General features: G+C 51.7%; 1 protein-coding gene across 2 annotated transcripts in view; it reads right to left on the bottom strand.

Moving 5' to 3' along the window:
- PCID2 (PCI domain containing 2) overlaps positions 1 to 11,955 on the bottom strand; it is a 22,226-nt gene extending 10,271 nt beyond the window's left edge. For both annotated transcript variants that reach the window (XM_029936416.1, XM_029936414.1), the window contains exons 1-6: positions 11,859 to 11,955; positions 5,063 to 5,152; positions 3,219 to 3,292; positions 1,822 to 1,887; positions 1,050 to 1,091; positions 138 to 192 (exon numbers count right to left, since the gene is read on the bottom strand). In XM_029936416.1, coding sequence (XP_029792276.1) covers positions 138 to 192; positions 1,050 to 1,091; positions 1,822 to 1,887; positions 3,219 to 3,292; positions 5,063 to 5,152; positions 11,859 to 11,894 — 363 coding nt within the window. In that variant the 5' untranslated portion in view covers positions 11,895 to 11,955. The remainder of the gene's footprint in view (positions 1 to 137; positions 193 to 1,049; positions 1,092 to 1,821; positions 1,888 to 3,218; positions 3,293 to 5,062; positions 5,153 to 11,858) is intronic.
- Between the last annotated feature and the right edge of the window lie 209 nt (positions 11,956 to 12,164).

The raw sequence follows: 12,164 nt of genomic DNA, 5'->3' as shown, positions 1-12,164 counted from the left end.
GCCACCCCCTCCCTTTTCCCCTACACCCGGCACCCCCTAACCCACTTGTCCCTCAAAGCTTTGGGAACAATCACATGAAATTAAGCAACAGGTAGAAACTGAGTTGGAGTTTTAGAATAGAGAGGAACTGAACTTACATTATTGGCAAATATCCGAAGGTCAAGTGCTACAGCATACATGACAGGCAGAGCCCTACGGAGCACAAATGCAAGAATGTTTGAAGAGGCCACAAGGTCAGAGATTCCATTACCACAACTGGGAGTAACAGCCGCCCAGGGCCACCGCCCTCCAGGACTCTGAGGACCCGCGGCCTCCCTCTCCGTCAGGGCAGGCTGCGGCCCGGGCTCGCGGATCCACCCGGACCCTCCTCTGAGGCCTGGACCCTGGTGCGTCCAGGGTCCGCAGGCCAGGACAGCACCTCCTCCCGCTGCTCCAGGACCTCCTGCTTCCCTTCAACCATTATCCAAAGAGCTCCACTGTGGCTTAGGAAGACCTAACACGACCCTGGAGACGTAACGGACAAAAGGTCGTAAAACGGTTTCTTTGCATAAGACAAGTCTTCAGTTAAAAAAAGTTTCTTGTCTTTTCAATAAAAGATATTTGCAAGCCTTCAGTTAGCGTATAAACAAAATTTCAGCATTTACCTACAGCTGAGGGTGTGTTAACGATCAGTTTGGCAAGGAACTTGACCCAACATGAACTGTACTTGATCTGCCTTTTTATCCAAGTTAAAGCCCAAAGTTCAAAACTGACAAGCGAAGGGGAAAGAGTATTAAATATCCCTCTGGGGTCTGGAAGGGCTGAAATAGAAGTAAGGCCTCGTTATGGCAGGATCACACAACGACCTGGCTGGACTCCCTGTGATGTTCACACTACGAAAACGCAGTATCCGCGCTGACATTACCCTGTGTCACACGGGATACCACATTTCCACATAGAAAACGTAACACATTTATTTGGAATAAAGTTTTAAAAAGCTTTTGCTAAATAATTTAAAAAAACATAAAACTGCTATTTGCCCATTTCCAGCTGCTTCAGTTCACACTCACCAGTTTTCCTCTTTGTGGGCCTGAAACGCCCGCAGGAAGGACGTGTCATATTAAGGAAGAAACAACGTACAAAGTCCAAATAACGCCACAAATGGTAAGGAATACGGAAGACTCTAAATTTTAAGTTTAGAAGATCATATACAAGAGAGTGAGCTTCTTGAAAGAAAAATATACAAATTAAAATATCAATGTCATTAGGTATTAGTATAGTAAGCATATTTATTTCATACACACTTTCTCCAAAATAAGAGACTAATTTTTTTGACAGCTTCAAACATTTGGTTTCTCTGAACCGAGAGGACGAGTTATACAAGTTTTAGAACCTGCAGTACAAGGTTTATCTCCTTGATTACAAAGTTCATAACGTCAAAGGAGACTTCCCTAGTTGGTAATCAACTCTCCTTCGTATGTGTAAACAAGGTTAAAACCTGTCTTAACGTGACATAACATAGTTCATACACTTCATGATTTCACCCAAGGGACTAGGCAGCCTCTGTAACTAGACTTAATGCTTTACAGGAAACACTACCTTCAGGACAGAACTCAGGAAAACCCTGCATCATCGCCTGTGTCCTTCCTCATGACCCAGGTAACTGGAGGGCGGTCTTCGGGCCCATGCTGAATTCAAGCACCTGAGTGAAAAGGCTAAACCAGTTTCTCTTCTGAAAGGTTTTCATTCCTTTCCAATTAAAGGTATGAATAAAACTGGCCTGATGATTCAAGACCTCAAGCCCCAGATATACCTGGACAGTCACACCAACGGAAAAGATATTGGACAATGACGGTCTGGCATCTGTATGCCTCGATGAAGTCGTGGTTCCCCACCGCGTAGGTGCACCTGCAAAGGAGACCCCGTGAGCTGAGGACAGAGGGGCGGAGCCTGGAGGTGCCCCTCCCAGCCCGCCCCCAACTCCAGTCACAGATGCCAGTCGGGCTGCGGGAACTGAGAGGAGACACAGGCGACATTTGAGCTAAAACAGGCAAGTGTGAGCTGAAGCCCGCGCTAGGTCCTAGGACTACTCTCTCAGGTCCCAGGAGGAGACTGAGCTGCAAGTGACAGTGACAGGCGCTGGTAAAACCGGAGCACGACCCCTCCACTGCATGCATGGGGGGGCGCGGTTGGGGAGCGGGTCTAACTGGGTGTTCAGCGGGCGGAGTCGGTGTGGTGAGTTCATCCCCAAATCTGGAACCCAACACACTGCGCAGAGCCAGGAAATAGTGGGGTGCCTCCCACAGCCAGGAACCCCACCCCCAACCTTTCCAGAGAGCCCTCCCCGGGCCTCCATGGGCCCTCCTCTGCGCCCCCCCCCCACCGCCTGCTCCGCAACACTGGAGGCCCGCAGGCAGGAGGGCGGCCAAGGCTGCACGCTGCGGGACATCAGGCTCTGCCCGCGGAGCACGCGAATGCCGAGGGCAGCAGACAGGAGGCGTAGCTGAGAAGCTGTCTTTAGGGCGCTTGGGGGGCTCAGTCGGTTAAGTGTCCTGCTCTTGGTATCAGCTCAGGTCATGATCTCACAGTTGGTGAGTTCAAGCCCCGGGTCGGGCTCCGTGCCGACAGTGTGGTCTCTGCCCCTCCCCTGCTCGAAGTCTTTCATTTGCTTGCTCAGTGTTAGGTGTTAGCGCCATAGCCAGCAGCACAAGTCAACGCGAGCTGAACGCCCTGCGGCACAACGGTCCCCGCCCCAGCGCCTCGGCCCCGCCCCCAGCGCTGCTCTCAGCCGTGAGTGTGGGCGGCGCCTGGGGGCTCAGCCAGTCAATCGGTCAGGATCTCAGGGTTCCCGCGTCCGAGCCCCCACTCCAGGCGAGCCCTGCTTCTCTCTCTGCCTCTCAGGGGATTCTCTCTCTCCCTTCCTCTGACCCTCACTCGCTTGTGCCCTCCCCTCTGAATCAATGAGCGAATGAATAAATGAATGAGTGTGCCGGACCACAATTTTGCTTCAACTTTTAAAAGCATCTGTGATCTTTCAAGTGAGAAAGTTCTTAAAATTTTAAAGTAGTTTAAATTTCAGAAAGTTCTTATAGGTTTTACCAAAGTAAAATTACAAATGCACTTTTCTTTTGAAAGTAAATTACTCTTTGTTTCAAATCTCAGATGATGTTAAATAAAATCCCTAGTTGATTCAGCAATTTACAAATTTGCTTTATTTTTCTTCCTCGCCCACAGGTTACCTTAGATGCGCAGCAAACATCTCATCATACGGAGGCTCCAAGACTTGTTGACACTTCTCCTCTGGGGAGGCCAACTGAATGATAACAAAAAAAATATGACAAAATTAAATCGAAATTAAAAGGCATTAAAAGAACGCAACATGTAGAGATTGAGACAAAGCTGTTTCAAAGGAATTTATGGTTCACAGTGCCGCCAGACACTCCAGCGTTCCTGAATTTAGGAGCCATTACCTTCACGTGCATTTACCACTCGGGGCCCGTGCCCAGGACCACGCGAACGCCACGGGTCCCGTCCAGCATGGTCCCAGGGACCGCCTGGCGCTTCGGTGCGTGCCTTACTACAGCAGCCAGTCAGTCAAGAAACGTCTGTGAAGGAGGAACTACGTGCTTAATAAAGAAGGCAGAATAAATGGGGCAGCATGAGCCAGTGACAATGCCCCTTCTCGCCTCCTGGCGTCACAGCCACCCTCTCTCCACGTCCTGGGCCAGGCCAGCTGTCATCTACCTTGACACCTTCTTCTCTCTCCCTCTCGATGGCCAGATATTACAGGACGTGAGCACCACAATGGGTCACACAGCACACAGGACAAAAGGAGCCCGTGGGGGGGGACCGGCACAGTGGGTCCGTGTGCACACCCACATGTGAGAGCACAGGGGGAAGGACAGCATCTGAGGAGCCCCTTCTCCTCAAGCACGGCCACCAGCCAACAGAGCGAGCAGATCGGAAGGATGCCGGGGCGCCTGGGGGGCTCAGTTAAGCGTCTGACTTCGGCTCTGATCATGATCTCACCGTTCGTGAGTTCCAGCCCTGCATCGTGCTCGCTGCTGTCAGCACAAGCCTCCTTCGGACCCTCTGTCCCTCTCTCTCTGCCCCTCCCCCATTTGCACTCTCCCAAAAAGAAATAAATACGAAACAAACAAACAAAAGCAGGTCACCAGGGGCTTTCATGATGAAGGGGTCAGCCTTGGATCACAGAGAGATGACAGATACACCCGAGGTGACACAGAGGGAGGCGCGTGGCACCGTGGGGGCACATCTGGCCAGCAAGCCTCTGGCACTAACTTCCAGTTAGAGCGATGGGTTTCAGCTCTGTCACCCAGGAGAGCCAGCCAGGGAACTCACGAAGCGCCTCCTCTGCTCCAACTGACCTGGTCAGAGGTGCGGCCGATACGCTCGCTGCCAACACACACGGCCCTTTCCTTTCCAGACCGAATCTGTGCCCCCGGCAGGAACGTGTCAGCATGTCCTAGCGGGAGCCCCAAGGAAACGGGACTTCACAAAATAACAAGAACACTCCCTAAAGAAAATAATGCTTGGCTATCATTTATCTACCAAATCACGGATACTTCCAGTTCAGTGTAGGGCTTGGCACATGCTTTCCGCATGACGCCAGATGCCCCACGCCGTTAGCTCTGCAGGCTGCTGGCTTCCATCAGGAGGGCAGCCACAGACAGGGCACGGACAAGCAGACGCGGGTCTGCTCCGTGCCACTTTTCTGACAGTAGGATGCATCCGAGGGCTTTGGGGACAGCCGGGCCTGGGCACAGCCCAAGCCCCACCACCTGCCTGCTGCATGACCCAGGATGACCTTGCTACACAGTGCATTCCCCTGAACCTCAGACGGTGGTGTGGGCATTAGCCACGGGGCCCCGAGACCCACACGCAGGACAGGATCTAACACCAAGTGCACGTGAATAACCGGAATTCTACACATCACTAACACAGCTTTCACATTTTCAAAACGATGGCAGTTATTAGTCTCCTTCTGACTCAAACTCCACACTCCCTCAGGGAGCCGGTCACCCCGGAGCCCTCTCCGCCTCCTGCGTGCCCGTGTGCCCACCTGGAGCCGCGGGTTGGCAACGTGAGGGTGCTTGAAAGACACGAGCTCCGCACAGGACGCCCCATCTCTGGTGTCGATGGCCTCATAGACCTGCAGCGTTTGAAGAGAGAAGCCAAGTAAGAGTAAAACACTCCGTCTCCACAGAGCCCAAATAGCAGGCTGCGTGCCACTAACATCCGTTTTCCCTGCTCTGAAGGGAGTCACAGGAGGAGAAAGGCAGTGAGTCCTCTCTTCAGCCAGCAAACAGGAGCTACATTTCAGAACACAACCTTCTGGATGCAAATAAACAGGTGACTTACTGTTAAAGACAATGAACAAGCAAGATAAGCCAGTGGTCATTAACGAAGGTGTATCATTTTACTTTTACTAAGTCATACTGACACTCGGAAATTCATCTACAAAGCTTATCGGGAGAAAAAATGCTTAAAAGCCCCATATATCCAAAAAACGGCTTCTACTCAGATTACGTATAAAATGAAAAAGGGAATGGCAACAGCTAAAACAATGACGTCACCGCCAAGCCAGAGGGGACCGGAGGGCTGGGAGCAAGAAGCAGAGAGACCCGTCAGCGATGACTGTGGGAGGCGCCGCAACATGCTGACTGTTAGGCAAAAAGCAGAAAAAAAAAGTTACAGGAAAAACGCCGACCTCGATCTGGAAGAAAAAAACCCCTTTATGTATAAGCACGGGAAGAACCTCGGAGCCCACCCACCGTACAGCTGAGCCCCGTCCAGCGGGAGGGGCCCCCGAGGCTTTTCTGCATGTCCACCCTTGTGTCGCAGCAGACGTTTGTAATTAGAAAAGCAAATGAGATCTTAAAACTATATTCACCAAAAGAGAACATAAAACGCCCAACTGCCTGAGTGCGGAAAGCCACACGTGCGGTACGACTTATCTACAGTGGGATCAGCGGGGCAGACCTCACGGCCACACGGACTCCAACCAGGCAGGCCGTAGAGCAGATCCCCACGGAACACCCGGAGGAGGTGCTCGCGCCCCTGCCCAGCAGCGAGATGCACCAAGACGCCTCCTCGCGCCCAGCAGAAGAGGCGAACAGAAGGGTGGCCAGACCAGCCACTCCCAACAACAGAGAGCAAAGGGCGCTCTCCCACACTGCTGGTGGCAAGCTGGGTACGCCCGCTCCGGGGGCCACACCTGCTCCCCCTCCCCCCCAGTGACCCTACACCCAGCATCGCAGCAGAACAAATGGATCTGGCTCCTGGTCAGTGACAGCACTTAGGGCATCACCTAAGACAACGCACGGACTGAAGAATCTGTCACCGACTCTCCAACGAAAGCTCACAGCGCTTAGGTGTGGAGCCGGCAATCCGCTTCCTGGGATTTACAAGGAACAGGAGACGTGTGCAGGGTTATGTCAAGTATTATTACGAGTAATGACAAAATACTGGTCCTTGTGTGGGCTGACAAAGGCTGCCAAAGTTCCCGTCGCGGGAGGGGTGGAGGTGACAAGGGACAGCAACAGAGCACAGACAAATCCTGAAAGAATCGATGTGTCCCTCAGGGGCCGCAAGGACCACAGCCGGCCAGTCATCTGTGTCAGCCACTGTTGCTGTCACGTCTCAGAACCGCTGGTGTCTTAATTTAGTCAGCCCCCAGTGAACCCCACAGCTGGACCCCGGGTGAGCTGGCTCAGACCAGCCCTGTGGTGTCCCTGGGGCCCCGGCTCAGTGACTGCACAGCTCATCAGGCGCACGCACTGGCTCTGGGCACTGCCAGGAGAAAGTTCTCTTTCCTGGCTACTGCGGGTCACCTGGTGACCTCCAGGCTCCGAGCTGGTCCATGGAGGCTGGAGGCAGGCAGGGGGAGAGTCATCTACTCTCAGAACTCGTAACTTTGTAAGTAATCTCTATGCCCAATGTGGGGCTTGAACTCATGACCCCAAGATCAAGGGCTAGCCAGGTGCCCTGGAACTTGTCATTTCTTAAAAATACATTTACTATCTCCGTCTGCTAACAAGGCCTAGGGGTAATGACATGCCCCCACCCCAGCGGCAATGAGCACAGCCAACGCTCAGACTTTCTCAACCCCAGTCCCCCCGAACCCCGGACCCCCTGAACCCTGGTCCATGCTGAACCCCAGTTCCCCCCTGCACCCCGGTCCCCACTTAATTCTGGTCCCTGCTGAACCTCGGTCCCCACTCAACTCCGGTCCCTGCTGAAACCCAGTCCCCCCTGAACCCCAGCCCCCCCCCCCGAACTCCAGTCCCCCCGGAACCCTGGTCCCTGCTGAACTCCAGTCCCCACTGTAAGGAGCTAGAGCCGTCAGAAAAGGACTGGTCCAGTGCTGGGACAGGGACAGAACTACATGAGTGTGGATATTATTGTATCAGAAAGCAAAGCAGAATCAAGGAAGAACGGACACAGGCCAGAAAGCCCCAGAAACCAGTCTGAAAGAGCTCTCAGTGGCCAAATGTGGGACAAGCTGAGCTTCAAAAAGAATTAAAAATACTCTAATTTTTTAAATGTTTATTTATTTTTGAGACAGAAACAGAGCATGAGTGGGGGAGGGGCAGAGAGAGAGGGAGGCACAGAATCCGAAGCAGCTCCAGGCTCTGAGCTGTCAGCACAGAGCCCGACGCAGGGTTCCAACCCACAAACTGTGAGATCATGACCTGAGCCAAAGTCAGATGCTCAACCAACTGAGCCACCCAGGTGCCCCTCTTTCTAATTTTTTAATGTTTGTTCATTTTTTTTGAGAGAGAGGTGTATGTGCATGTGAGCAGGGGAGGGGAACAGAGAGAATTCCAAGAAGGCTCTGTGCTCTCAACACAGAGCCTGGCACGGGGCTCAATGTCACAACCATGAGATCATGACCTGAGCTAAAATCATGAGTCAGATACTCGACTGACTGAGCCACCCAGGCGAATAAGAATATTCCTATTATTAGTTCTGGATTATTACTTGGCATTAAAATAATCTATGATAATAATTCCTTAAAAAGGAGCATAGGGAAAAGCATTTTTAACAGATGGAACAGTCCCTAACAGTACCTAATAACTATAGAAAGAGGGAGGGGATCACCAGGTGGCGAATACTGGAGCGACAGCTCACTTGGGAAGACCTCGAGAAAGAGTGGAGGCCGTCCTGTGAAAGGGTGTAGGGCGGGCCCTCCCCTCCCGGGTCCCTGCCGTCTTCCCCACAGGTTAGGACCTGGTTACAATGGGAAAAGGTACCTCGACCCTGGAGCAAACTGGGGGCGTCTCTTTCAGCAGGTGACCAGTGAGGACCCCTGAAGCAGGCCTCCTGGGGTGAGGCCACAGGAAACCTACACAGCCATATTAGCCCAAATTTAATCATTACAAGTCAAATAAAGGCTGATGGTGAGAAATCTAGGATCCCACTGCCCTGGACATGCTTTAAAAAGTTAATCGTCATAAAACAAATCCCCTCCCAGAAAGAGGCAAGAGTTTTCTTCTAGATTAAAGACCAAAACAATCAAATGCAGAGCGTGACCTGACTGGATTCTGGAGTTAAAGAAGAGGTTCCAAAAAACTCTGGGTGAATCATGAACTCTGCACTGGAAAACACGAACGTGAAATGTCTGGGGTGCTCTACAGGCCGTGTGGCTGGACAGCAGAGTGGCCTCCGTCCGCAGTGAAGGACCACAGTCAGAGACTTCTGCAAGTGGTTGGGGAGAGAGAGGTGCAGGCGCCCAGAAGGAGGGAGGAGGCCAACAGGATGCTGGGTGAGGGGTGTACCTGTCTTCAGTGTACTTCTTTCACTTGTCTGTAGCTTTGAGTATTTGTAGAATAAAAAGTTGGGAAAATAAAAGTTGTAAATGTAGACAGTTTTTAAAAAGTAAGCTGCCGGGGTGCCTGGGTGGCTCAGTCAGTAAAGCACCTGACTCCTGATTTTGGCTCCAGTCATGATTTCATGGTTTATGAGTTCAAGCCCCGCTTTGGGCTCTGTGCTGACAGCACTGAGCCTGCTTGGGATTCTCTCTCTGCCCCTCCCATCAAATAAATAAATAAGCATTAAAAAAAAAGTAACTTGCCATTTGAAACAAGAGTTTGTAGAATGGACAAAAGAATGAAGGACACCAATAAAATCACACCAGCTCTCAAAGAAATAACGAAGAGGGCCGCCTTTGGGGAGAAGCACAGCTGACCCTTAAGAACCCAGGTTTGAGCCGAGGGTCGACTTAGACATGGATTTTTATAGTATAATGTTATGTCTTTTCTCCTTCTTAGAATTTCTTAATGTCTTCTTTCCTCCAGCTCCCTTTGTTGTAAGAAAACAAATAACACAACACACTAAAGAGCCCAATCAACAGTTTACGTGATTGGTAAGGCTTCTGGTCAACACTCAGCGATCGGTACCGAAGTTTTTGGTGGGTCAAAAGTGAGAAGTGGACTTTCAACTGCATGGGGGTCAGCACCCCTAACTCCCACGTTGTTCGAGGGTCAGCTGTATGTGCAAACTAATCTTTTCCTAAGTATGATGACAACTTTCTGAAGTAGCATATGGGGGGAAATGTAAGGAAAATTAATTCAACCTGTCCTCTACAAACAGAAACAAAGCCATATGCCTGTTGAAACGCAGAGCACTAAGTCACAATGGCCTCGATAGACAAGGGGATGGCCAACTGTTGGGAAAGGCAGCCCTTCGTGGGCTCTCAAGCTGGGTGTGCTGGCCCCATGAGGCCCTGACCTCTAACTCTTTCACCTGGGCCACTGTTCAGGGCTGTGTATGTGTCTAGTCACCTTGAGAAATGAAGCAAAGTCTCCTCCAATCCCTAACCCTAAACAAAATGCAGGCTTACTCACCGCCTGCTACAAAATGGGTGGATTCCCCAAATTCAGTGTTTCTCTCTTGAGTGCAGGTGCAAGCACCCTTCGAAGCCCACTGGGTCTCCAACAGGAACTGGGTCCAAGGGAAGCAATAGCCTGACCCCACACTGCCCACCACACTGGGTTACAGGCCCTTGGTCTCTGGCCCAGGAATGCATGTGTTCTGTGAGCATCCAGGAAACTAACAAGAGAACTCACAAACTTATGAGAAGGGTAAAACCAAACCCCAGACCCAAGAGCTATTAGCAAGTTATCACAGAGAAGGCACAAAATGACACACTACTTGTCCACAGGTAGCTGCTGGCTGACGTTACTATGAGGTACGAAACGGGGAACACAGTTGTATCCAAACAGACAGAGTCACTGAGATTCAAAAGACAGCATACTTTGAAGCCTGAGAAACAAGCAGGTTGACTAAGACAGGAAACGTGGCTGAATCTTAGATTAACAGAGGCAGTGACTTTGTATTAAGGGCATGCACTCTATGGCCAGAACTCCCCATCTGAAAGGGCCACATACTAGCCCCGTGACCCAGGAAGGCCATTTAACCTCCTCTGTAAAATGGAGCTTGCAATGGACCCACCTGCTAGAAAAAGCAATAATGAATTACTATAAACAACAGCGGTGGGTTCTTAGGAAGAGTTCAAGAGGCACTAGTGGTTCTTACCTTCACCTCAACCACTTGGTCAAGTAAGATTCCTCTGGAAATACAGGAACAGGATCCAGGAAGGGTTTGCTGAAACAGGACTATGAAACTTAGACCAGCACCAACTCTAACTTCAGTGCTCACTAGAATGGGGTGGTCTCAGCATTAGCAAATCACTGCACTTCACACCCTTCTATCTAACCCCATTTACCCCATCAACAAATGTATTGAGCCTCCACGTAGATCAGACTCTGTTCAAGGCATGAAAAATGCCAAAAAGGATTTAGGTGTGGGCAAGAGAATTATAAGAGATTCAGAAAAACTTAAAATTCTAGAAAGAGTCTCTATTCAAATTAGCTCTCAAATGTCTTTCCTTCCAGTTTTAAATAAGTGGGTACTGGAAAATGTTAACTCTGCAAAGATATGGCCGCAGTAGACCTATCCTTAAAATAAAGGTCTTAGATTCAATCAAAAGATTGACAAACGAATGCATACTTGGATGTTTAAAAAATTTTTAAAGGCATTTATCTGTTTTTTACGGTTCCCGTTTTAACCAACTTACCAAATACCTAAGCAACGAATGGTCCCCATCGTGTCAGACTGTATTCAGTTGCCACCTAGATATCTTTACCTGGTTGCCAACAGACACCCGAACTCAACGTGTCCAACACCGAGTTCAGTTTTCCCTCCAAATCTGTTCTGCTCACGTGTTGCCCACGCTGAAACCTGGGACTCAGTCTCCCAGTCCCTCAACCTCAGAACGTTAATGCAACGTTTCCCTCAGACATGGGAAAAATCCGCTCCCTCTTTTCCTGATCACCACGGTTCCAGTTCTAGGAATGAGCAGTTTAGGGGACACGATGCAAAGTTTTGAATACAGAAACACTTATGCTTTCAGTATGCTGTTAACAGGCTCTGCGGACAAAACTCCCGGGAGATCATTTCCCAAGGGATAGAAGTCCGCCGGTGCTAACGGTGTCCTCGATGGTCGCTCCACTAGCGCTCGCGGCCAGACCACCAGCTTGCTCCATCCCACCATTGTCTGCCCGGGGTCTTGTCCTAGGGTCAGGCCTTTCACGGCTGAAGCCCCAGCGCTCAGCGTGGCTAACAGGCCCTCCGGGGCCGCTAGGACCACTCCGCACGTCCCTACACTGAGGTCAGCGCCCATCGGCGCGCCCCTGGGTGCCCGGAAAACACCGTCAGTGTGCCTGCTCGGTCGCCCTCGCTTTCCCTCTGGCGGTTAAGGGCTCAGGCAGATTGAGCGACCCGTCTGGCCCACCGCGCGTTCTCGCCAGCAACGCGGGGCACCCGCAGCAGACCACTAAGACGGCGCGCGTTACCTGCTGCAGGTACTGGTTGATGGTGATGTGCGCCATGGCGGCTCGCCAACGCCGGAAGTGGGCGGAGCCTTGCGGGCGGCCTCCGCGCGTCACTTCCGGCCCGCGGTCCGTCCAGGCCGGCGCCCCCCCGCCCCTGCCTTCCCCGCCCTCTGGTTCCGGAGGGACAGAGTCTGCCGGAGCGCGTCGTGGGCCGGCATGGCGGCCCGCCCGGGCTGAGGAAGGCCAGGGTCCGCGCTGCGATTCGCCGCCTCTCCTCGGCGAGGACGCCTCGTCCGCGGCCCCTGGGTGCCCGGGCCCGCCTCGGAG

This window comes from Suricata suricatta, chromosome 4, assembly GCF_006229205.1.
Source record: "Suricata suricatta isolate VVHF042 chromosome 4, meerkat_22Aug2017_6uvM2_HiC, whole genome shotgun sequence".
Lineage (NCBI taxonomy): Eukaryota > Metazoa > Chordata > Mammalia > Carnivora > Herpestidae > Suricata > Suricata suricatta.
Note: the sequence above shows the minus strand (reverse complement) of the source record. Positions and strands in the feature narration are given on the sequence as shown.